This window comes from Bubalus kerabau, chromosome 3 (assembly GCF_029407905.1).
Source record: "Bubalus kerabau isolate K-KA32 ecotype Philippines breed swamp buffalo chromosome 3, PCC_UOA_SB_1v2, whole genome shotgun sequence".
Taxonomy (NCBI): Eukaryota; Metazoa; Chordata; class Mammalia; order Artiodactyla; family Bovidae; genus Bubalus; species Bubalus kerabau.
This window is the reverse complement of record NC_073626.1, coordinates 161,057,386-161,082,060: the sequence shown is the minus strand read 5'-3', so window position 1 is coordinate 161,082,060 and position 24,675 is coordinate 161,057,386. Positions and strand designations below refer to the sequence as shown.

The window sequence follows — 24,675 nt, the reverse complement described above, 5'->3', positions numbered from 1 at the left end:
TGACCTCTCGCTGGTCCTTGAGGTAGGAAGTGGTCCTTCTGAAAGAGCTGAGGGCAAGAACTAGGCCCCAGGGGGACAGAGCCTGGGGCACCCAGTAATTACGTGCATGTAGGAAGGGGCTTCTTGTCCATCTTCCCTTGACCAGGTGGTCAGTCCAGCCTATCAGCCCCAGACATGTTGCTCCCTTCACATTTCCAATCCGTCCTCCCCTTTCCCTCCTTCTCTGCTCTGCCCACCTTGCTGTTCTTGCCCAGTGGACGAGTGCTGGGGCTCAGGGAAGAGCAGAGCTGTGCAGTCAAGATCAGAGTCCCTGACCAGCTCCCTTACCTTGGGCTCCTCCCTTAATGTATAGACCCCTGAGCTGTCTTTTCATCTATAAACTTGGGAGCATATCCAAACCTTTGAGAAGTTTTTCCAAAGCTGAGTCTTTAGTTGCCTCTGTTCTAATATCTTGGCTGTGCAGGAACTCAAAAGTTTGTAGGAATGAGGTTGTGGACATCTGGCTTGGCTGAGCTCATCAGACTTTTAGGCTACATCTTGCAGTCGTAAGCTGTCCAATATGCCAACCACTAGCCACGTGTGGCCACTGAGCACTTGAACTGTGTCTAGTCCAAACAGACACGCTGTAAAGGGAAGAGACACACTGATTTCTAGGACTTAGCACAAAAAGTATGCAAAATGCCTCCTGCCTCATGTATATATGCACCATATATGGTGATGCCATCATGTGTGTGCATGCGTGCTCAGTCACTTCAGTCGTGTCTGACTCTTTCTGACCCCATGGACTGTATTCCACCAGGCTCCTCTCTCCATGGATTCTCCAGGCGAGAATCCTGGTGGGTTGCCATGCTCTTCTCCAGGGGATCTTCCCAACCCGGGGATTGAACTCACATCTGCCTGCTTCTCCTGCATTGCAGGTGGATTCTTTACACACTGAGCCACCTGGGAAGCCCAATGCCATCGTCTATATGCATCATATACATATATATGTATATGTATGTATATATATATGTATATGATGGCATCACCAATGCAATGAACTTGGGCAAACTTCGGGAGATGGTGAGGGACAGGAAGACCTAGAGTGCTACAGTCTAGGGGGTTGAAAAAAGTCAGATGACTGGGCAACTGAACAAGAATACATACACACACAGATATATATGGGCTTCCAAAGCGGTGCTAGTGGTAAAGAACCTGCCTGCCAGTGTAGGAGATGTAGAGAGGTGGGTTCAGTCCCTGAGTCAGAAAGATTGCCCTGAAGGAGGAAATGGCAACCCACTCTAGTATTCTTGCCTGAAAAATCCCATGGACAAAGGAGCATGGTGGGCTACAGTCCTGGGGTCTCAAAGAGTCCAACACGACTGAGTGACTAAGCATGCACACACATATATATGCATGCTTAGTCATTCAGTCGTGTTGGACTCTTTGAGACCCCAGGACTGTAGCCCACCATGCTCCTTTGTCCATGGGATTTGTGTATGTATGTGTGTATATTGGAGAAGGCAATGGCACCCCACTCCAGTTCTCTTGCCTGGAAAATCCCATGGACGGAGGAGCCTGGTGGGCTACAGTCCATGGGGTCGCTAAGAGTCGGACACGACTGAGGGACTTCACTTTCACTTTTCACTTTCATGCATTGGAGAAGGACATGGCAACCCACTCCAGTGTTCTTGCCTAGAGAATCCCAGAGACAGGGGAGCCTGGTGGGCTGCCGTGTCTGTGGTCGCACAGAGTCGGACACGACTGAAGTGACTTAGCAGCAGCTGCAACATGTGTGTATATATATATATATATATATATACACACACACATACATATATAATGTTGAAACAATACAATTTTGGATCTACTCAGTTAAATAAAATATACTGTTGAAATAAATTTTACGTGTTTTGCCTTGTCGATGTGGCTACTAGAACATTTAAAATGATGTTTGCGGCTCGCACTTGCGGCTTGCATTCTGTTTCTATTGGCCAGTGCTCTGTGGGCACATTCCTGCAGGATGAATGCTGCTTTCACTTCCCAGCCCCACCCTCGTCCTGCTGGGAGGATTAGAGAGCGTGTTTGCTGACTGCTTGGTGCTGCGTGTTCAGTGCGGGGCCTGGCGCACAGCAGGAAGGGCTGTTATGGCTGCGGTTCCCCCACTGTCTTCCCAGGGGGCCCCGTCCCCCTGGGCCCCATGTAGGGTTCCTGCAGTACAGGGGGCAGGCTGGGGTGCCCCACCAGGTCAGACACTGCGGTCATGGGTATGGTTGTCCCACAGGTCCTGCAAAGCTACAACAACATCGAAGAGGACTGCACTGTGTGCCCGTCCTGGTGCTTGACACTCAGGGCGCAAGGCCACAGCTATTGCCCTGGCTTGGAGCACCACATCCCTCAGTACACCCTGCACGCCCCCAAGGTGAGCATGGCCCCAGCCGCAGGGGAGGTGGGACAGAGGGCTTGGCTCTGCTGTCAGATCCCTCTCCCATCTCTGGTGGCCTCAGAAGCACTTCCAGTGCTCTCCCTGGCCGTCCCAACCTCCCCACCATCTGCCCCTGGGGCTCTGCACCCATCCTGAAGGACTATCTCCTGGACCGCTGCAGTGGCACCGCAAAGAGTCTGGGGCTTGGACCACTGGCTCTGGCCTGCTCCATCTGAAGTAGTTCCCCGGCCCTCTCAGGCTCAGCCTTAAAGTCTCCAGCTCCTCTGTGTGCATGTTAACTGAGTGCCTGCTGGGAATAGGACCTCCCAGGCCACGAGCCCCTGCCCTCAGGGATCAGCCAGCCAGCAAGTGTCTCAAGCCTGGCCCTTCAGCTTAACCCTGTCCTGAGGGAGTCATCATTCCCAGGTCTCTCCAGCAGGGCCCTTGGAGGCCCTGTCTGACCTGAGCCCCGGGATGACATAAGGTTGAGAAACACAGACTCTGGAGCCAGATGGCCAAGTGGCAGTTCTGGTTTCCCCTTCGATGCCTCTTCCCAGCTTCTGTTGCCATCATCAGTCTTTTCATCCAGCTGCTGCACCCTTCTGTCTCATGCTTGCTGGAAAGACATTATTTTTGCGCTGTGTGTTTGGGGGTGATCTTGCCCCCTAACTGTTACACTGCTGCTCAAGGGCACCCCTTCCCACAGCCCTCCTGACTTCCCTGGGGTCTCCTCATTGACCACCCCCAGCCCCCGCCCCTTTCCCTTGGCTGGTTCCTTACAGTCTGTGGCCTTTACTGAAATCCAGCAGAATTCTGGACCCATGTTGCCCACGTACCCCTCGCCCCCACCTCAAGCACCTGTGCTCTTTGTCCCAGCTGGAGGGGGCCCCCCGGGCCAGCGATTTCGGCTATCCATTTGGTAGCCAACCCAGCTCTTTGCCTCCTGCTGGCCACACCCTAGATGCCTGAGGGATGTTTGGGACTGCTGGGGCTTTCCCTTTCCCAGAGTGGGGCTCCCCTCTCCCCACTACCAAGGCTGCCTGCCTGAGAATAATCTAGAAGGGGCTGCTTACCCCAGAGCTTCTGCACCTGCTTCTATGAAACGGGGATCTCCAAAAGATTGTGGGCACTTTCAGAGCCCTGGTGGCTCAGGCGGTAAAGAATCCGCCTGCCAATGCAGGAGATGCAGGAGATATGGGTTCGATCCCTGGGTTAGGAAGATACCCTGGAGGAGGAAATGGCAACCCACTCCAGTATTCTTGCCTGGGAAATCCCCTGGACAGAGGAGCCTGGAGGGCTACAGTCTATGGGGTCCCAAAGAGTCGGACACAGCTGAGCAACTGAACAACAGATGAAAGAAACTTGCGGTGGTGGGGCCCGGGGTCCTCAATTTCCTGGAGCCAGTCCCTGTGGCCGCTCCATCTTGCCTGGAGGTCTCTGGAGATCAGAAGCATTCTGGGGGGCCCAAGCTGTGTCCCTCCATTCCCTGCCCCCAGGGTACTGACCGGGTTGTGCAAGGGCATCTTGGGCCTCCTGGGAGACGGCTTCACCCATGCCCACACAGACCACCTGGAGTGTGCGTGTGGGGTGGGGCTGGGGAGGGCGTGCAGATCTGAGCCAGAGCCCCTCCTCTCGCACCCCAGCTCTTTCCTGCAGTGCCCCCCAGCGAACCCTCCTACCGCAGCCTGCTCCTCGTCAACAAAGGCTCCATGCTGCTCACCTACAGCCTGGGCCCCAAAAGCAGCTTGGACATCTCCCTGCGGCCCTGCTCGGGCCTCCTGGGCCCTGGGGCCCACAAGGTCCTCCTCACCTATACCTACCCTAAGGGCAGCTCCTGGAAGCAGCACATTTTTTACCTGCAGTTCAATTCCTGTCCCCAGTATCTCAAGGTAGGTGGTGGGCGTGGGGACTGGATCCTTGGGAGGGGGCCAGAGTCTGGGGCTTCCCTTTTCAAAGCCGCATACTGGGACTGGCCTTTAAAGCTCCCCTAAAATAGCTCAGGGGCTGTTCCCCGTCCAGGCAGTGGCACGGCAGGGAGAGGATCCCTAGGCCATGTCTGGGAACAGCTCTCCCCAGGACCCTGCCTGTCCACTTATAGGATCCGGAGCAACAAAAAGGTGTGCAAAGGTCCCCAAGGAAGGAGTGAGGGCAGCCCAAGACTCATGACTACAGATGGTAGAAGGGTGTTTGGGGCCAGGCCAGGGAAAGGGTCTGAGGTTTTTAGACTCACTTCTGGCCAATGAAATGGTCTGTACATCCTTTTTCGGTCCCTGACGTCTTTTCAAGAACCATCTCCTGTTCAGTCACTACATACGTACTCTGCCTTTGACAGAACCTTGCCTGTACCCAGGGCCCAGGGTGGGGCACCTTTTGCTGCTCTCTCCTAGGGAGCAAAGCTGCCCACCTGTGATCTTTGGGGGAGCCAGGGCTGCAGGGTGATGTCAGGGCATTATCCTCCCTTCACTGGCCCCAGGAGGTGACCATGCAGAGCCGCGAGGAGCCGCTGCAGCTGAAGCTGGACACCTGTAAAAGCGTCTTTTTCAAGCCCACCTGGGTGGGTTGCTCCTCCACCAGCCTCTTCACCTTCCGAAACCCCTCCCGTCTGCCACTGGAATTTGAGTGGAGGGTCTCCCAGCAGCACCAAAAGATGCTGGCTGTCCAGCCCGCCAGAGGGATTATCCAGCCCAATGAGAGCCTTGTGAGTGCCCTGCCAAGACCAGTGACCCCAAGACTGGAGGGAAGGATACCCATCATCCTCACCTTCGCAGCATCTCTTACTCACATCTCTCTGGGGCCAGGCTCACCCCTCCATCTAAGCCACAGTCATTTCTTCCAGCTTTATGCGTAGCTATGACTGTTACCATCATCTTTACCCCCATTTTACAAAGAAGAATTGAGACTTGGGTTGGGGGAAAACCATTTACTAAGACTGTGAATTAAGAGGTGCAGAGCTGGGACTTAAACCCCGGTTTCTGATGTCAGTGCCCAGGGGCAAGTCCATCCTTCGTCCTCAATCCCCCAAAGCTGGGAGGTGGTGCGGAGCAGCTGGATTTGGGGCTAATGGGTGGCTATCATTAAGGAGTGAGGAAGGGAGCTTCTGGAGGTCAAAGTCGTAGGTCCTTGGAGCGGGGCATAGGTGAGACCCAAACTAGCAGAGCCCCAGCCCTGGTTTAGGGTCTTCTAGTCTAGGAGGCCAAGCTTGAGCCGAGAACCACCAACGCATGACGTCTGTTAGAGCCCAGGGATAGTACTCTGTAAGGCGAGTGACCACACAGACTCTGGAGTCCAGCCTCAAGAGTTCACATCCCCAGCTCCCCCCAAGTGCCCTCGTCAGCTGTGTGACCTTGGGGGAGTTACCCGGCTTCTCTGCATCTCCAGTTTCTCATCAGACAATGAGACACTAAAATAATACCACTTACCTCTGGGGATAAGTGGTTGAAGGCCCGAGGGAAATGACAGAGTACACAGTGCGTGTAAGTGCCTGGCTCAGGGAAACACTCGGAAAGTTTTTCTATAGCTTGATGTTATGCAGTGAGACCTCAGACATCCAAGAGCTGGGCGGGGGTTCCCAGAGACCCCCACGTAGGGATAATGTCTGTGACCCCAGACGCTGACCTGGACCTTCAGCCCCCTGGAGGAGACCAAGTACCTGTTCCGAGTCGGGATGTGGGTCTGGGAAGCCGGCCTGCCCCCAAACACCAAGCCCTCCGCCACTACCCACTACATGCTCCGGCTGGTGGGCATGGGCATCACCAGCAGCCTGTCCGTGAGTGGGAGGACCCTGGTGGGTGCGGGGAAGAGAAAGGGAGGAGGGGCAGGGCCCAGATGGGAGGGAAGGCCCCGGAGTACCTGACCCCAGGGGATGGCAGTCTTCTGGCCCCCTGGCTCTCCTTGCTGGATCCGCTCTTTGGGGACCCTCTGAGGCTGGAGTGGGGGGCAACATATGGGGCCGTGGGCCTGGGGGATCCCCCACCCTGGGCTGGCTGACTCTGGCCCTCAGGCACAGGAAAAGGAACTGGACTTTGGGAACATGCTGGTGAATGGCAAGCAGACCAGGATGCTGGTGCTCCTGAACGATGGCAACTGCACCCTCCACTACCGCCTCTTCCTGGAACAGAGTAACCCCATGGCTGTCGAGAATGGTCCCCTCGGTACTCAGGCCTGGGCAGGACTGGGCCCCCGGGGCAGGAGTGAGGGGCACGGGTTAACCGGACCATTGTTTGGGGACAGGGCTTGAAACTGGGTGCTTCCACTTGCTAGATGTGTGGGGTTGGAGGGTGATTGTCCTCTCTGAGCCTCAGTTCTCTCATCTGTAAAATGGGGCTACTGGTGGTGCCTACCTCCCAGGGCAGCTGGGTGGAGCAAAGTGCTTAGCAGGTGCCAGTGACCCCAAGACTGGTCCCCACTGTCTTGGTCTGGAGGAAGCTCTCTGCTCCCCATTTCCTGGCTCAAAGCCTGCTTTCTAACCAGAGCTCTGCTGGCCCAGAGGAGAGTGTCTGGGACTGGGTGAGAGGAAAGGCCGGGCCTCTCTAGGCTGCACTGGGGGCCTCCTCTGCTCCTGACCCCACCCGGCCGCCCCTGACGGCCACCCCTGAGCAGCTCTGCAGCTGGACCGCACAGAGGGGAGCATGCCGCCCCGGTCCCAGGATGCCATCTGCCTGACTGCCTGTCCCAAACACCGGTCCCAGTACTCCTGGACCATCAGTTATGCTCTCGTCTCCCACAGAGGTACCTGGGCCATCTGCAGGGATGTCAGGGCCAGGGAGGAAAGGCGGAGGGCTGTGTGTGCAGGACTTGGGGTGGGAGGATGCCAAGGGTCCAGACAGAGCTGGCAGGATGGATGAGAACGTGCTAGGATGTGCTTTTGGGTGTCTAGTGTACATGCTTCATACCAACCACATCTGTCTATGTGGGTGTCCACATGTGCGTGCCTGAGCTGTGGGGGACTCAGTGTGAAGAGTTGGGCACTGAGTTTACCTATTGAGGGATCTCAGGTAACTCCTCAGCTGCCTTGGGTCTCAGCTTCCTCCCTCATAAAACGAGGTTGTTAGCAGCCTGCCCCGGGGCCACTTGGTGGGAGTCCAGGACAGTACAGTCAGGGGAGCACAGGAGAGTGAGTGGCTGAGAGTGTGGGGTCCCTGGAATTGGATCCTGGCCCCAGCAGGATGTAACCTCAGCAAAGTTGTTTAACTTCCCTATGCCTCAGTTTCCACATCAGTAAAATGGGGATAATAATGGTGCACTGGCGAAAAATAATAAAGCACAGACGCATGTTACCACAGGGGCAAACCTCGAAAACATTATGCCGAGTGAAAGAAGGCGGTCACCAAAAGCCACACATTGTATGATTCCATTTATGTGAAATACCCAAAATAGGAAAATCTAGAGACAGAAAGTAGATGAGTGGTTGCCAGGGGTGGGGAGAGGGGTGAATGGAGAGTGACAGCTACTTAGTACTGGGTTTGTTTTGGGAGGACTGAAAATGTTCTAAAATCAGTGATGATGATTGTGCAACTCTGTGAATATACAAAAAAAAAAATCGCTGAATTGTGTGTGTTGAAAGGGTTAATTTGGGGGACTTCCCTGGTGGTCCAGTGGTTAAAGCTTTGCACTTCCACTGCAGGGGGCACCCGGTTCGATCCCTGGTTGGGGAACTAAGACCCCACATGCCACATGAGGCAACCAAAAAATTCTTTTTAATTTTTTGGCTGCACTGCATGGCATGTAAGTTCCTATTTCCCTGACCAGGAATCGAACCGATGCCCCCTGAAGTTGAAGCACAGAGCCTTAACCACTGGACTGCCAGGAAAGTGCCCCCTAAAAATGTTTTTAAATGGTTAATTTTATGGTATATAGATTATATCTCAATAAAGCCATTAGTAAGTTTGAAAATGAATAAAAACACACATTAAATGCAGTGGTGTTTGCCAAGCGCTTAGGACAGTGCTTGGTTCATGTAGAAAGTATCAGATAAGGTTTGCTGTTGCTGGAAGCGTCCCTGGAGTCTGCTCCTGACTAGGGTCCTGGGGCAGGTTCCCCAGGACCCCTGCACCCACAGTGTGCACTCCCCTCGCCAGGGGAGCTGGGAGGTGAGCCCACCCCTCTCTCCCATACCCCCACAGATAACAAGGCTGGGGAGAAGCAGGAACTGTGTCACGTGTCCCTGACGGCCGTGTACCCCCTCCTCTCCATCCTGGATATCTGCTCCATGGGCAGCGCCGAGGGCATCACCCGGAAGCAACTGTGGCACCTCTTCTCCCTGGACCTGCTCAACAGCTACTTGGAGCGTGACCCCACACCCTGGGAACTCACCTACAAGGTGCCCACCCGGCACAGGTGAGGTGGGCCTGAGGGAGAGGCAGAGCCTGTCTGGGAATGTTCTTGGAGCAATGTTCCATTCATGCCCCCAGCACCAGGCCCTGTCCAAGAAGGGGCTCCCTATCTGCCCCCCACCAATGTCTGCCCATCCTTGGTGGGGCCTGGAGAAGGCTGAGATTGACTTGAGGTCTCAAATGCTGACCCACCCCTGTGCCTGAATCCCAGGTTCTCCAGTTCCCCACCGTGGGGAGATGGGTGCCAAGCCAGCCACCCCTGGACTCCAGCCTGTCCTCAACCCTGTCCCAGACCGTTTTTCTGCTCCACACAGCACCAGCCAGATCCCCCCTGTCTTCACCGCTCTGAAGCTCAATTTCAATTTTGGGGCAGCACCGATAGATGCCCCACCCTCCGTGGTGCTCCTGGCCCTGAAGAACAGTGGCATGGTGCCCCTGGACTGGTACGGAGTGGGGTGCTGGGGGACAGGGGCTGGAGGTGTTCTCTTGTTGGTTGTAGCCCTGGCTGCCTGATGTCCATGAAGTGAGCCCCCGACCCCGCGCATCGATTGGATGTAGACGCCAGGGTGGGACTAGGGTCGCCCAACAGGACATCAGATCTGGCTGAGTCGTGTCCATAGGCTCAGAAGTGGTAGACTCACCCTGATGGAGACTGGCAGTTGTTTAGTCACTAAGTCGTGTCCGATTTCTTTGCAGTCCCATGGCCTGTAGCCTGCCAGGTTCCTCTGTCCATGGGATTTCCCAGACAAGCATACTAGAGTGAGTTGCCATTTCCTTCTCCAGGCGATCTTCCCCACCCAGGGACGGTACCCCCATCTCCTGCATTGGCAGGCAGATTCTTTACTGCTGAGACTGGCAGGGGCATCATCATAGTTTAGCGAGTGAGAAGTAGCCACCACGCATGCGCCACAGCTGGCCACTCGGACCCTCTTCTCCGAGTCTCACACCAAGCCTGTGAAAAAATCCTCCTCCACTGACTGTCTCACAGATGGGAGGCTAAGGACTCAGCCAAGAGCTCTCAGCCGTTAGAGGCAGAGCCAGTTCCCACCCAGATCTGTCCAGGTCCAGAGCTCCCACCTACACAGGTTAGTCAGCAAGAAGCTACAGGGTACCCTGATCTCTGAGCTAGATAAATGCTCGGGCAGCCCTGACAGAGCCCCAGGCCAGTGGGGGCCGGGCCTGCATGGGGCGAGTTGAGGGTCTCTGGCAGGCTCTGCTGCCACCGCGTCAGTGTCAGGGAGATGGCTGAGCTGAGCAAAGCCACGTGGGGCTGCAGGAAGAGTCGGGGCTGGACACAGAACAGCTGCGCTTCCCGGTCACATGGGGCCCAGGCCTGGAGACCGGAGTCTGCCATGCTGGGCCCCTCCTGTGCTTGGCTTAACTCCCACGGGGGCCCCAAACTGGTGCCCAGTTAGCATCCTGTCTCCGTGCCAGCACCATTTCTTTCTTTCCTCCTGCCTCTGCCACGCGCCTTCATTTCCCAGTAAACTTCCTTTTGATGACTTCCAACTTTGCTTGGCTAGACGGAGGTGAGAAAGAAGTGTCCCCATCCGGGTCAGGCTTGGGAGGGGTGGGAAGAGAGCCAGGGGCCCAGCCTGGGCGTGGCAGTGGGTGGATGAGAGTGGACATATGCCTCTGTGATCTCAAGAGCCTTGGGGTGCATGTGGGTGAGACTAGCGGGGGAGGCTGTACTGTCCCCGGTGCAGCGGCCTCCCCTTACTCTCTGGGTTGTCCTGTCCCTCCCTGTGGTGGAGGAGGGGGAGCTGGTTCATTAAGCAGCTTTTGTCTGAGAAGGGCCGAGACTGTGAGTAACTAAGGGCTCCTGGCCCTGAGTGACTGGGAAGCTTGGCAGGCTACAGCCTGGTGGGGAAGGCCCGGGGCCTGCCTGGAGCACTGCGTCAGCCATCCACTGAGCTGTTTGAGTGGCCAGGAGCCAAGGCCCTGCAGGGCTCAGGAGTAGGGGCAGGAGAAGCGGCCTTGGCTGGTGTCCTGGTGTGGAGCAGTGTATTTTGGTGGACTGTTTGTGCAGGAGCACGCCAGCTCTCACTCTCAGTGGAGAGGGTCCAGGTGGCTGGAAATCGGGCAGGAGGAAAGCCAGGCAGAGTGCCCACTGAGCCAGGCCCGTCCATCAGGGGATCGTCTGAAGTTCAGGAAGGCAGTCCGTGCTTCTTCCTAGATTCCAAACGCAGGGAACCTTCCTAAGAACACTTGACTCTCCTCGGCTTTTTGCGTTGTTGTGTTTCCTTTCAGTTTCTTAGAGGGCTATTTTTGAAAGTTCTAGCCGAGTCTCTGCTAAACTCATAAGGAACAGACTGAAGGTTTTATTCCTGCCAAGATCAGTAAAAAACGGGGAGTGTGGGCTTGGCCTGGAGGCAGCAGCAGGCAGGACAGAGAACCCCAAGTGGGTTTGGGGGGAGCATTGGTGGGGAGCTGGGAGCCATGCTGCTGCCATGCCCCCACCAAGCCTCCTCTGCTGCCTTTGCGCTTGGCCCGGGGAGATGTTGAGCCGTGCGTTTCAAGGGTGATCTGTCACAGGTGTCAGGGGCACAAATTAACGTCGTCTGTTCCCTCATTCATTCATTAAGCCATTGGCCAAACGTGGACTGGGGCTTCCTTGGTGCAGGCCTCAGGCCCGGAGCTCAGAATAGGAAAGCTGACGAGCCTAGGCCCTGCCCTCCCGGTGGGCAGACCGGCCTTGTGGTGCATGGTGAGTGACATGCTGCGAAAGACCCTTGTGCAGCGTCAAGAGCTACTTCCCTCGGATTTAGAAGTGGTGGGAGGGTTTGCGCACCTCAGAAGCACTTCCTGGAGAACGCTAGACCTGTAGGCCAGGGAGCAGAGGCAGAGAGCCTTCAGAGAGCCTTCTAGATGGGGGCCTGGTGCAGACATGGGTAAAAGAAAAAAGCACAGCGTGGCTGTAACGCTAAGGACGTGGGCAGGGCCTTGGAGTCCTCTGGTGGGCATGTAATTCTTCTCCTTCTGAGGAGGATTAGCGGTTCGAGGCAGGGGGACAGGCTGGCAGGTTTCCACAGTCCCAAGTTGGGGGCCCACACCAGAGGACGGGCAGGGATTATTTGGCCGGAGTTGGGGTGAGAGCCGAGAGGGAAACTCTGAGCAAACCTGAAGTAGCAAGGTCGCCAGCTTTACTGCAGATCAACATCCTGCAGATAAAACGACAGAAGCACGTAACAAGTCTGGTAACACGTCCAACGACACAAGGGTGATGGAAGAAAAGTAAGAACCCCGACCCCCACCCCGCCAGCTCCCTCTCCAGTCGGCCCTGGTGGGCTTGGCATGTGCTTCCACTCTCAGCACTGGTACAAGGCAGGGACACGTGGACACAGTTGCTCTTTCATTTTTTATTACGATAATGGCATGATGTTACATGTATTACTCTATGTTCAGCATTATAACAATAACATTGTCACTCAGCCTTATGTCAGTAACATTCATTTTTAGATCAATAAAGATCAGTATTTAGAGATGTAACTCATTCATTTTAATAGTTGCATAATATCCTGTAATATGAATGGACCTTATGTCTATTTTGGTTTGTTAATTTTTTAATTGTTTGAGCATGCCACATGGCATGTGGGCTCTTAGCTCCTCGACCCAGGATTGAACCTGTGTCCCTTGGACTGGAGGTGTGGAGTCTTAACCACTGGACTGTCAAGGAAGCCTTTACGTTTTTAAACCACTCCTTTCAGATGACACTAGTTGTTCCCAGTGCTTTTGAATGTTGTTTTTGCCATCACTAACAAAGTTGTAATAAACATCCTTGTGTGTGTGTGTGTGTGTGCGCGCGTGCGTGCTTACATTTTTACCCCTGCAAGTTAATTCCCCCAAATAGAATTTCTCAAAGGGCATTTTCTACTCTATGCACTTTCTATTCTAAAAGATGCTATCAAAATTCCTGCAACAAAAGGTGGGAGCAATTCCTTCTCTCCCTGTATTCGAGGATGTCTGTCCTTCCTAAATTTACCAGCATTGAATGTAACCATTTTTCACGATTCAGATGTGAAAATACTTAAGATTGATTTGAGGGAATTTTGATTTGCATTTTCCTGAGACTCTTCTTGAGTCTTTTCAGGTGTGATGCCCATTTCCCCCCACTTCTGGCTATTCCCTGTTCATATACTCTGCCCAGTTTGAGGCCAGTTCATCCCTCTGAGAGTGGATGGAGCCTTCTTTTCAGATTGTGATCTTGGAACCCCTTTGTCACTTATTTGGGCACCTTTTAGAATGCAATATCTGCTTTACTGGTGCACCTGGCATCACAGAGGCACTGATTCTATGTCCAGCCTTGCTTTGGACTCAAAAGTGCCAGTCTTCTTGGGGCCCCCTAGTTGGTGCTGCTGAGATTCCTAGGTGCCTCAAATGGCCCTCCCTAAGAGCTTTGTCACACAGACCCCTCCAGGGTCACTGCCAAGCTCAAAGTGGCCACATATACAAGCAGCCCCTTGACCCCTGGTACCCACAATGGGAGCCCCAATTTCCAGTCTCCATTTAGTCACTGCTTCTGTTCCTAGGTTTGGGGGCCATTTTTAAATGAGAATCCACAACCTCAGTGTTTGCTCAGCCTTGCATGGGACAGCTTGCCTAATGGGGGAGAAGAGGGGGAGGGAATAGAGGAGGCCTCCACGCATCCCAGCTGGAGCTCAGAGCTCCTGCCTCTGGTCTGACCGAGAGGCTCCTCCACCCCTTCTGTTTTGCACCCCTCCCCCAGGGCCTTCCTCTTCCCGAGTGACCAGCAGATCGACCTGGAGCTCTGGGCAGAGAAGGCAGAGTTTGACTGCACCGAGCTGCACCAGATGCGCGCACAGGACAATTGCATCTTCTCCATCAGCCCCAAGGCTGGGAGCCTGAGTCCCGGGCAAGAGCAGATGGTGGAGCTCAAATACAGGTGCTGCCCCCACCGCTCACCCCGCCCTTCCAGTCCTGAAGACCTCCATTCCCCCAACTCCTGGAGGAGCCTGGCCTTACACTGTGTGACTCCAGGGTACCCTGAGTGGCCACCACCCTGAGAAGGTGTTGCCTTCCCACCTGCAGGGGAGGTTTAATTTTCCTCTTGCCTCATCCCAGCTCAGGGATTTCCACATAGCCAGCCCAAAGCCACAAGCGTGCCATGACCCTTCATTCTTCCACCCACACCAAGGTTCAATAAGTCATCCTGGACTATCTCCTCCCTTCCAGCCATCTGTTCATCGGCACTGATCGCCTCCCAGTGCTCTTCAAGGTGTCCCATGGCCGGGAGATCCTGGTGAGGTCCTGCCCTTGTCCTGTCCTGGAAAGCCTAGAGAGCGGCACAGGGAGTGCCGTTCCCCAGGGAACTGGGGTCCACATCTCTCCACTGGGTACTTCAGTTCCTCCCAGGGAAGGATGCTACTCATGGGCTTTCTATTTCCAGCTCAATTTCATAGGTGTGACGGTGAAGCTGGAGCAGAAGTATGTGCACTTCACCTCCACCAGCCATCAGTTCATCCCTGTCCCCATTGGCGACACATTGCCCCCAAGGCAGGTCAGTGGTCTACGTTGTCCTGGTCACCAGGATGCTTAAGTGTTGTTCTCTGTGTGTCTGCATCAGCCCATGACAGGATGACAAGGCCCCTGTCCTCACTCAAAGAGGTGGGGTTGAACCTCAAGATTGGGCAACTGGGAGAGACCCAAGGCGAGAGGCTTCAGCTTCTAGGGACTGGTGCTAAGCCCTTTGCCAGGCCCCACTCCTGTGCAAAAGCAGGGGGTTCCTTCCTCTAACACAGGGCTTTTCAAACTTGACCATGAACCATAGTATATTTTGGAAAACCCAGTTCATACATACACATCTAACTGAAACAAAAGTATCACAAATCAGTACGTACACCACTACATGCTGAGTGCTCTGATGTTTTCTTTTTTATTCTGTTCTACTTTTTAAATGCTGGACATGACCTGATAAACTGGTTTCAGTACACCTGCTTATTGACGGTCACATCTTGAAAATCACTGCTCCAAAAAGGGCATCTCTCTGGAGGCTGAAATGCTAGAAAGTGAATCCTCATGAAGCTACAGAATTGTCTTTATTAATTGGAGGGAACCAGGGTCCTTCATTCTGAAAATGTACACTGGAAATCTCCCAGAGGGAGATATAGAATGTTTCCAAACATTTCACAGCTCTGAAATTTCTAATCATTTAGAATCCCTTGTGTTTCCGGGCAGGGGCCTCCAGCCACTCAGCCTGGAGCAAATTAAAAGGGCTTCCTAGACCTGAGAGAGGTTCTCATGGTCCCAGGCTCTGCTCACTTCCTTATACAACCCCTCTACCCACTGGCTTCCCAGAAGCCTCACCCAGAAGCCCAGACCCTTGAAAAGAAAAGCAAAGGCTCATATGCTTCCTGGAGAGCTTTCCAGAGAGACCAGACCACTCCCCTGTGACACTGAACACAGTGGAAAATGGACAAAGGAGAAGACCAACGTGTACCTCCAGCCAAGCCACAACTGCAGTCAAGCATCTCCTTTCATTCATAAGATGATAACAGATGGTGGCCGGAACCTGTAAGAAGGCAGCAGAAACAGAGTGAATGAACAGATTTAATCTACATTTTGAAGACAGAATCACTGGGACTGGCTGAGGATTAGATCTGGAAAGTAAGAGAAGGGGATGGAGGAAAATGTATTGGATTCCTACTTTGAACTCCTGGGAATATGTAGGTGTCATTTGCTGAAGTGAGATACACTAGGGGGAGGAATAGGTTGTAAAGAGTTTGGTCTTGGCCAAATGTAAGATGCCTATGAAACAACAAGGAGTCATCAAATAGAAGTTGGATACCAGGTCTGAATCTCAGACAGCAGTCCATACAGGGAAAAAAAGCACATTCAGGAGTGGGTGCTGAGAAAGATGAGGGGGCTGAACCTAAATCCAGATAAACTCTTTATTCTCACTGTCTTCTTTCTCTCATCTCTAACATGGAGTCTTGGACCAGAAGACCTCTGGTTTCAGGCAGGATGTTCTGTGACTCCCCAACTTCAGGGTTAGTCTTGGGGGACCTCATACCTTCCTTCTGTTCCCTTTTCTGCCTTTAAGCACAACTGCCTCTAATGGCAGAGGTGGAAAGTGGCAGCCTCCCAGGTAATTAGAATGAGAGCCTAGAAAACCATGAAGGGTCCGGTTGGTGAGTGCATGGACGTTTCCCTAAATTCCAGCAGTATGGACACAGGCATTAGTGTCCCCTTACGCTGAGGGTCGGACGCAACTGAGCGACTTCACTTTCAGTTTTCACTTTCATGCGTTGGAGAAGGAAATGGCAACCCACTCCAGTGTTCTTGCCTGGAGAATCCCAGGGACAGGGGAGCCTGGTGGCCTGCTGTCTATGGGGTCGCACAGAGTTGGACACAACTGAAGTGACTTAGCACCAGCACACTTAGGTATGTTAAGAGCAAATAATATAAAGATTACATATTATACTAAAATGTTACAGGCTGAAAATACAGTTGTATACTTCTTGGGTGATCCAGCCAGAAGGGAAATCAGAAGTTTTTTAGGGGAACTCTGGGACTATAAGGGTGACATCATGGAGATCAACCCACCCTCCCACAGTGAACACACAATCCCAGGCTCCCTGCGTGGTGGCCTTGAGCAGGTGTGAAGATTCCTCAATTCCTTCCCTTGCAGATTTATGAGTTGTATAATGGTGGCTCGGTGCCCGTAACATATGAGATCCAGACCAACATCCTGTCACAGGTTCAGGAAAAAAATTTTGATCACCCCATCTTCTGCTGCCTCAACCCCAAAGGGGAGATCCAGCCAGGCACAACTGCCCAGGTCTTCTGGATCTTCTCGCCTATTGAGGCTAAGACCTACACGGTGAGCAGAAGCCCCAGCTCACACAGGGTGGGGGTTTGGAGGTGGCTCCCTCCCAGCAGGCCTTGCTCTAACCAGGGCCTGCACCCACCTTCCTAACCTCCCAGGTAGATGTGCCCATACACATCCTGGGATGGAACTCAGCCGTCATCCGCTTCCAGGGAGTGGGCTATGACCCCCACATCCTGGGGGACGCGGCCCCATTCCACAACCTCTCCTTGTGGGACAACAATGCCATCCACTCAAGGCTGATGGTACCTGGACAGGTAAGGCAAAGGGAGCTGGGAAGGCCTGAGGCCTAGGGGGAGCCTGAGGGCCCGGGGGGCTGGTGCAGTGGACGAGGAAGCTGAGAAGGAAATGACACAGAGTTGAAAAAGGAAAGGGATACGGAGGTGAAGTCTGGAACCGACCCTCCTCCATATTTAGGTTGCGGCACCAGCTCCATGAGAGGCTCACCCTGCCACCTAGTGCCCACAGGTGTTCCTGCTCAAGGCGCTCCACCTGCTGTGAGGCCCCCATCCACCCTCACCTCGGGGCATTTGGGGGGCACTGGGAGGGGTAGAAAGAAGCCTGTTCTAGGGCTGAGATATTATCTTCATACAGAACAGCCTCTCCCTTGGAACTAGATGGATTTTGCTGAAAGATACCTAGGGTCAGTAACACTACCTTTAGTTCACACACTTCTCACTGTTTTGAGGCCTGCCACATTCATCCCTCCACCATCCATGTGTTTCCCCACTGACCCACATGCCCATTTACTCATCCCCGTATCCACCTATCCATCCATCCAGCCATCCATGCACTCGTCCAGTCACTATCCACCAATACATCTGCCTGTCTACTCTTCCCCTTCCCCCCTATTTGGACTCTTACTGAAGGGTGAGTACCATGGAGGACACAGTTTTGGGGATACCGAAAAGTGCCAGACAGAGTCTCAGCTCTGGAGGCACTCAGGGTCTAGACCAAGAAAATGCCCCTTCCATGGCCTTGCTCTTTCCAGACACCCCTACCACACAACTTCTGCTCTGTGCCCGGTGAAGATGCCAACAGCTGACCACCTAGTAGTCCACAACTACCCTTCAGAGACTCAAATTATATTGGCCTTGCTTCTGCTTTTTCTAAGCAAATTCTGATTTCTGAGTCCTTTCAAGCCTGTTTTTAATGGTCAAAACCATAGGCTTTAGAGTGATACTGTCTGGGTTTATCCTAGAGATCTTTGGAAATTATTTATACTCTCTGAACATCTGTAAAGTGGGGACAATAGTGGTGCCTGTATCCTTGGGCCCCTGAGAATTAAATGCCTGTCAGTTGCCGGCAATGGTACCTGGCCTGTTGAAAGCACTGTGACTGGTACTGGTGGCTAGGCTTAGTATTTCTTCACCTCCCAAAGTTGCTGTTGCGTTGTCTCCACCAACAGAATGTCTTCCTGTCCCAGTCACATATCTCCCTGGGAAACATTCCTGTGCAGAGCAAGTGCAGCCGCCTGCTGTTCCTTAACAACATCTCCAAGAATGAGACAATTGTCTTTGCCTGGCAGCTGAAGCCTCTAGACTTTGGGGAGGTGAGAGTTCCCTGTGTTTGCAGGGAACCAGAACCTTCAGAGGGCCTCTAGATTTATCCCATTCCACCCCATCCCATCCCACTCCATCCCATCCCACACTACTCCATCCCATCCCACCCCATTCCACTCCATCTCACTCCATCCCATCCCATCTCATTCTACTCCATCCCATCCACAGTCCTTTCTACTCCATCCCATTCAACCCCACTCCATCCCATCCCATCCCACTCTACTCCATCCCATTCCACTCCATCCCATCCCATCCCACTCCATCTCATTCCACTCCATCCTACTCCATTCCATCCCCACTCCATCCCCTCACACCCCACTCCACCCCATCCCATCCCACTTCATCCCACCCCATCCCATCCTGTGCTATCCCATCTTGTCCCGTCCCATCCCTGTGAAGCTCCAGAGAGACTCCTTCCCCAAATATAAACAGGTGTCCGTGAGTCCTATGAAAGGAAAGGTGGCTCCCGAGGAGACAGTCCCATTCATGGTGACCCTGAAGGCCTCAGTGCATGCCAGCTTCTATAGCATGGACCTGGTATGCAAGGTAGGACCACCCTCAGAGAGAAGCTGGGATGGCACACAGCTCCCGTCTTGAGGGGGTGCAGTGGTTTGTGAGATCCCCAGATTCCCCCCAAGGCCCCTCTTCCAAGGGCCAAACTCAGCACAGGCCCAAGCCAAGGCCCTCCAGACCTTGCCTTCTCTCTCCTTTTCCTGAGCCACAGGTGTACCAGCAGGAACCCCTGAGGCAGTATCGTAAGGAACTGCAGGAGTGGAAAGACGAGAAGCTGCGGCAGGAAGTGGAGTTCACCATCACAGATAGGAAAGTGAAGGTGAGGAGGGCAGGGCGGGCTCTGAACGCCACAGAGCCTTCTGATTAGCCTTGCCATAGGGGACAGAGGTGGTGATCCGAGGTGGTCCTAAAAGCTGACCAGCCTGACATAAGAGATGAGATTTCTTTTATTAGACTAAGCATAGCCCCTCCCAAGAAACTGTGGATACAGAAAGCTGGCTGACCACTCCCTGCCTCATGTTGCCTGTATTTAATGAGTGGCTACTGGGTGGCCACTGGGGATCTGGGGGAAACAGGCAGAGCTCACCTTCTGGTGGAAGGGAAGGTGGCATAGTGTTTTCAGGTGGAGGCTCTGGAAACAAGTGTCTGGCTTAGTTTTCCAGCTTCGACGGATCTTAGCCAAGTTATTTAACATCTTTAGTTCCCTCAACTATATAATGGGAGTCATATGACATCTGAGATTGGCTTCAAGATAGTCTAGATGAGAAGATTGCCATAAACTGCTAATTGTTGAAGCTGGGTTGGCGGTAATGGAGAACTCTTTGTAGCATTCTCAGCACTTCTGTATACTTTTTAATAATATGTATTTTTATTTATTTATTGGGCTGCACCTGGTCTTAGTGCTAGCACATGAGATCTTTGATCTCCATTGTGGCACATGGGATATTTAGTAGTGGCATTTGGGGTCTAGTTCCCTGACCAGGTATTGAACCTGGGCCCTCTACATTGAGAGCATGAAGTCTTAGCCACTGGACCGCCAGGAAAGTCCACTTGTGTATACCTTTGAAATTTTCCATATTAAGAAGTTTTAGAAAGGGAATTCCCTGGTGGACTCATGGTTAGGATTCTGGGCTTTCACTGCCATGGCCCAGGCTCAGTCTCTGGTTGGGGAAGTGAGATCCCACAAGCTGTTCAGGGTGGCCAAAAACAAACAAACAAAAAAGGTTAAAAAGAAAAGTTTTAAAACTTTTAAAACATAAATGATCCACTTTGTGGCATTGGTGGGAGGATTAAATGAGTTGATGCTTATAGATTACCTACAACAGTGCCTGGTACCCAGAAAGCCTCCACTCAATATGGGCTAATATTAGTATTTATGCAGGGGGGCTGGTAATAAATGAGTCAACATGTCCACCTTGCTTCCTCCTCCCTATGGTGGCACTCTTGCACCTTGATCACCCCTGTGTCCTCCACACTGAACCCCTAGGGAGGCACTGCTCCCCTCTGAGGCTCTGGCCCAGCTCTGAAGGCAAATCATGTTTTGAGGGCTTTGGGAGAAGGGATTTCTCCCATAGGAGAATTAAGGCTTAATATGGGAGGCTGTTTCCTCATCCCACTAAACGACAGCGTTCCTGGGCACCAGGGACAAGTGGTGTTGGAGCAGCCTGCACTGTTTGGTGGCATCTCCTTTCCTTCCCTTTAGCTAGGTAGCCAGATTTTCCTTGTCTGTAGGCAGCACTTCCTTGGAATGCTCTGGAAGAGGGTGTGGCTGGGAGTTGTGCAGGACCAAGAGGGCAGCAGGTGGTGGCGCTGACCTCAGGCCCTCTGTGGGTCGGCAGGAAGGGCAGGATGAGGGGAATCCCTCTAGGCCTCTTGCATCCTAAGCAAGGGTCTCTTTGCTTCCACAGAAAAGGGCGTATTGTACAGCTTGTGAGCCTGCGAGAAAGTACAAGGTGAGGACATAAGCCCAGGCCCATCTCCTTGGGATGCCTTGAAAGGATCCTTGCTTGCTCCCCAGAGATACCTCCAACCCCCAGTCCAGCCTCCTGGAAGGGAGGGATGAAAGTACTGATGGGTGGGGATGAAATGCCAGAGGTGTCGCCAAAAGCCTGGTTGGAGGACTAAGCACCCATCAGTGATGGGAGTGCAGTCCCCAGCCCCTGTCGTCCGTGCCTCCACTTTTCCAAAGACTCTGCCTCCCATCAAGAACCAGCAGGATCTCAACCGGCCGACCAGCTGGAACCTCAAAATGGCAAAGGAGGAGACATTCTGGCCATGCCCCCAGCCGCCGTCGCCAGGCATGCTCTGCCTAGGCCTCACTGCCCGTGCCCATGCCACCGACTACTTCCTGGCCAACTACTTCTCTGACTTTCCCCGCCACTTCTTGCACTGGTGAACTCTCAGGGAGGGAGGGAGGGGTCTCCTTTCTCTGCTCTCTGCACCGCCCCTCCCCCACACACTCCAGAAGAGGGGCTACCCAGACCTAACCCTTGCTGAGGGCTTGGAGCATGTGCAGCCATCAGCGGGACTACTGGGGCCCTGCTGGCCCCGAGATGCCCCCACTACCGTCAGGCCCTTATGAGGAGGGGCAGAAAGCCAGAGCCCCCCTGGGGAACCCACCTAGGCCTCTCTGCCTCCCCTCCTCCCTTCTCTTTCCACCTTGGAGCGTCTCCAAGTCCTGTGCTGACTCTGAGAGTTGGACTTGATTCCCAAAATGCAGCAGCACTATGTTTGGATTAAGACTAGAGGCTGCTGCAAGCTCACCTATGTCCTCATGACCGGGCAGCCACCATCACTGCTCCTGCCCCTGACCCCAGTATGGGGGCTTGCCCAGGCCACTCAGAATGCTATGGCCTGCCCCCCAGGGAGCTGCCAAAGAGGTGCCCCAAGGTGGCGTCGGAGGCTGGTGAGGAAGAATCCCCTGACAAGTGGGCCTCTGTCTCCAAGCAGGAGAAGCAGCTTCTGATTGACTGCCTCTCCGCCATCATCAGGTGAGCACCCTTCCCAAAACCCTCACTCCTCTGTCTCCCTCGTGAGTTCGGTCAACTCTGGGTCCACCCAAAGCCCCGCAAGTCGCAGCCCTTCCTTTCCCCAAAGATAGAACTTCTTCACAAGATCCTTCCACGGGTTGCTCCAGGCCCTTCTGGAGGGTGACCTGGCTGGAGGGATCCTCAGGGCTGGGTCCCAAGTTCTGCCTTGTTGCGGCTGGTAGATGGGGTCTGGAGCTGGGCCACTGTTTTCCAGGGCTCCCACCCTCATCTGGGTACCTCTGATCTCCTGGCTCTTCCACTATCATATAATGATCACCTTTAAGAATCTGAGGGGGAGGGGGACCAGAGGTGCCTTTTTCTAAAGAAGGAACGGCAGGAAAAGCAACTGATCAGCCCCCCTCCAGCACCTGTTTGTGGCCACAGTAGTCAAGAACCACCCCTCGGGGAACCCTGAAACCAGAGTCCCCCGCAGGGGGCTGCAAGACCTCTCAGTGAGGACCTCCTCCTCCTCCTCCTCTGCCCCCCCCAGGGGCCTGCTGGAAGACAAGCTCTTCCATGAGGCTGTGGGACAAAACCTGGTGGAACAAATGCCTTACTTCGGCCAGTTCTGGAATGAGCAGTCGGCCAGGTTCGTGGCCCACAACAGCAGTCTGCACATGGTGCCAGCCCTGTCTCAGTCCTCCAAGAGCTCAGAGTTCAGCAAAGAGAAGGAGGAGGAGGAGGAGGACAAACGGAGGCTGGGGAGTAAGGAGCAGGAAGAAGAGGAGGAGAAGGAAGAGGAAGAAGAGGAGGAGCTGGAGGAGGAGGAAGAGGAGGAGGAGGAGACGGAAGAGGAGGAGGAGATGGGTGAGGAAGAGCTGCGAGAGCAGGAGGGGGAAGACAAGGGGGAGAAGTTGCCCTGGACAGAGGTGAAGCCCACGCTGCAGCCCACATCCCAGGAGTCCCTGAAATGGCAGTGGCAGCAGCAGATGAAGGCCTTACTGAAGGAGAGGCAAGAGCAGGATGAGAAGGAGGCCATCAGCCGGTGAGCAGCCAGGCCCAGGTGAGGGTTTGGAGAGGGGGCTGAGTGCAGAAGGGTCCTAGGAGGCAGTGGTGTGGGCTGCTACCTGTGTCGGCTTCTCTTTCCAACTCCGGGTTCATTGACAGCGCTGCGGGAAGCTTAAGGCCTCAGGGGGCGCTATGTACAGAATGGCGATCTGAGCTTTTATTTTTCTTCTCCAAGAGCAGACTATTAACATTTACCATCACACCACTTCCAGCAGGGTGATTATAGTCGTCAAAGCCACTTAAGTGATTTTCTAGAGCCAGGAGCAAAGTACCACCTCTTCTTGCACTGCCGTTTCCCGGGGCTGCTCTGTGGCTTTGTGTCCACGGTGGGATCCCTAGGAGCTCCTTCTGTGCAGTCTCATCGCTCAGTACCTTTCCCCAACCCTGGTCCTGGGATGGGAACCCGGATTGTCCGAGTTCGAATCCCTCTCCGGTACCAACAGCATGACATTTAGCACCTTGGTCTCTTTGAGTTATGGTTTGAACGTCTGTAAAATTGGAACGTTTCGTAGTGTTGGGAGGGCGGGGACTTAAGTGAGAATCCACCTAAAGCTCGGGGCAAACGGTACAGCACAGAGGAGGCCAGTGGAGAAGCCCAGCGCAAGTCGGTGACGGCGCTGACCCCGGCGCTCCCGCCTCCCGCCTCCCGCCGCGCAGGCTCCCGGCTTTCGCTATCCTGCAGGAGGCGCTGCTGGAGAACATGATCCAGAACATCCTGGTGGAGGCGAGCCGCGGGGAGGTGGTGCTCACCTCGCGACCACGCATTATCGCCCTGCCGCCGTTCAGCGTTCCCAGGTGGGGGCGCCGGGGCCAGCGGCCGCCGGAGGGCGCGAGGGGTAGCACGGGAGGGCAGGGGCGCCGGGAAGCTTCTCCTCCACTTCCCCTACCTGGGGCTTTCTGTATTCCAGGATTCTGAGTCCCGAGTCGCTGCCGGCAGCGGCCCCGGGGCCGCAGCAAGCGGAGATGCCCGGCTTGTTTGAACCGCCCCCCACCGACTGTTTGCAGACGCAAGCGCCCACCTCCTCCGACTTGCATCTGTAGATTCCTCCCTGCCTTTTCTCCATCACCCCCCAGTAAAGCATCTAGCTCCCCCCCCCCCACACACACACATCTGCCTTCACTTTATTTCCTCGTAAACGACAAGAACTCGCGCGCAGTCTGAGAGGCACAGGCGGTGGAAGCGGCCAAGGTGGACCGCACTGACTCGTTGGAGCTGGGAGATTGAGTCTCTCCTCTCCACTAGGCAGCTGGGCGAGAGTTCTGCGGTTTGGCCAGTGGAGGGCGCTCCGGATGGTTTCTGGCCGGCTTTTGCCCTAGTAGAGCCGGGTGGCCTGGTCTGCACAGCAGGTGGCCGCAGAGCAAAAGGGGCCATCTCTTCCCTTTCTCCGCCGCACCTACTCCGAGGTTCGGCCCTTCCACTGCTAGCTTTTACTCAGCATCTGCCGGGCTCCCGGGGCTCTGCGGAAGTTGAGAGGAAGGGAAATCGAGGCACGTCGAGGAAGGTCAAGAATTTTACGCTGGGAGGGGGACGGAGCGCATCGCTGGGCCGCGGTCCACAGACCCTATTAAATATGAATCCGAATCCCCCAGGCCAGGGGATGCCCCAGTTTCCCTAGGACACCCAACCTCCCGCTCCCCCTAACCTCCGCCTGGTAGCCTCTGTCCTCGGCTCCTCCCCACCCCCTCCCCGAGGCAGGTGGGTGGAAAAGTGACATCTGGTGTTGTTCCAGAGGCGCCCAGGTCCCCGACACCCCCCTCCACCCCCACCGCCAAGGCCTCGGAGGAGCTCCGGCCCCGAAGCCTGGGCGAGGGCGGGGAGAGGGGTGAGGGGGCGCTCCGCCTCCTCTGAGTCAATATTTGCCCCGAGCAAACGGGCGCCAGGACAGGTGTGAGTGTGTGTGTGTGTGTGTGTGTGCGTGCGCGCGCGTGTGTGTCTCTAGGGGCGGGGACTGAGTAGGCCGTATAAAGCGCGCTGAGCCGG

General features: G+C 54.4%; 1 protein-coding gene across 1 annotated transcript in view; it reads left to right on the top strand.

Moving 5' to 3' along the window:
• CFAP65 (cilia and flagella associated protein 65) overlaps positions 1–23,798 on the top strand; it is a 39,315-nt gene extending 15,517 nt beyond the window's left edge. Inside the window, 22 exon segments of the mRNA XM_055574463.1 lie at positions 2,264–2,401; positions 4,048–4,293; positions 4,878–5,102; positions 6,012–6,170; positions 6,405–6,555; positions 7,004–7,132; positions 8,527–8,740; positions 9,051–9,179; positions 13,463–13,639; positions 13,930–13,996; positions 14,144–14,254; positions 16,385–16,576; positions 16,681–16,839; positions 17,991–18,134; positions 18,577–18,690; positions 18,869–18,976; positions 20,565–20,609; positions 20,846–21,048; positions 21,522–21,647; positions 22,177–22,671; positions 23,352–23,489; positions 23,603–23,798. Of these exon segments, the coding sequence (XP_055430438.1) occupies positions 2,264–2,401; positions 4,048–4,293; positions 4,878–5,102; positions 6,012–6,170; positions 6,405–6,555; positions 7,004–7,132; positions 8,527–8,740; positions 9,051–9,179; positions 13,463–13,639; positions 13,930–13,996; positions 14,144–14,254; positions 16,385–16,576; positions 16,681–16,839; positions 17,991–18,134; positions 18,577–18,690; positions 18,869–18,976; positions 20,565–20,609; positions 20,846–21,048; positions 21,522–21,647; positions 22,177–22,671; positions 23,352–23,489; positions 23,603–23,735 (3,603 nt within the window). The 3' untranslated portion in view covers positions 23,736–23,798.
• The last annotated feature ends 877 nt before the right edge of the window (positions 23,799–24,675 follow it).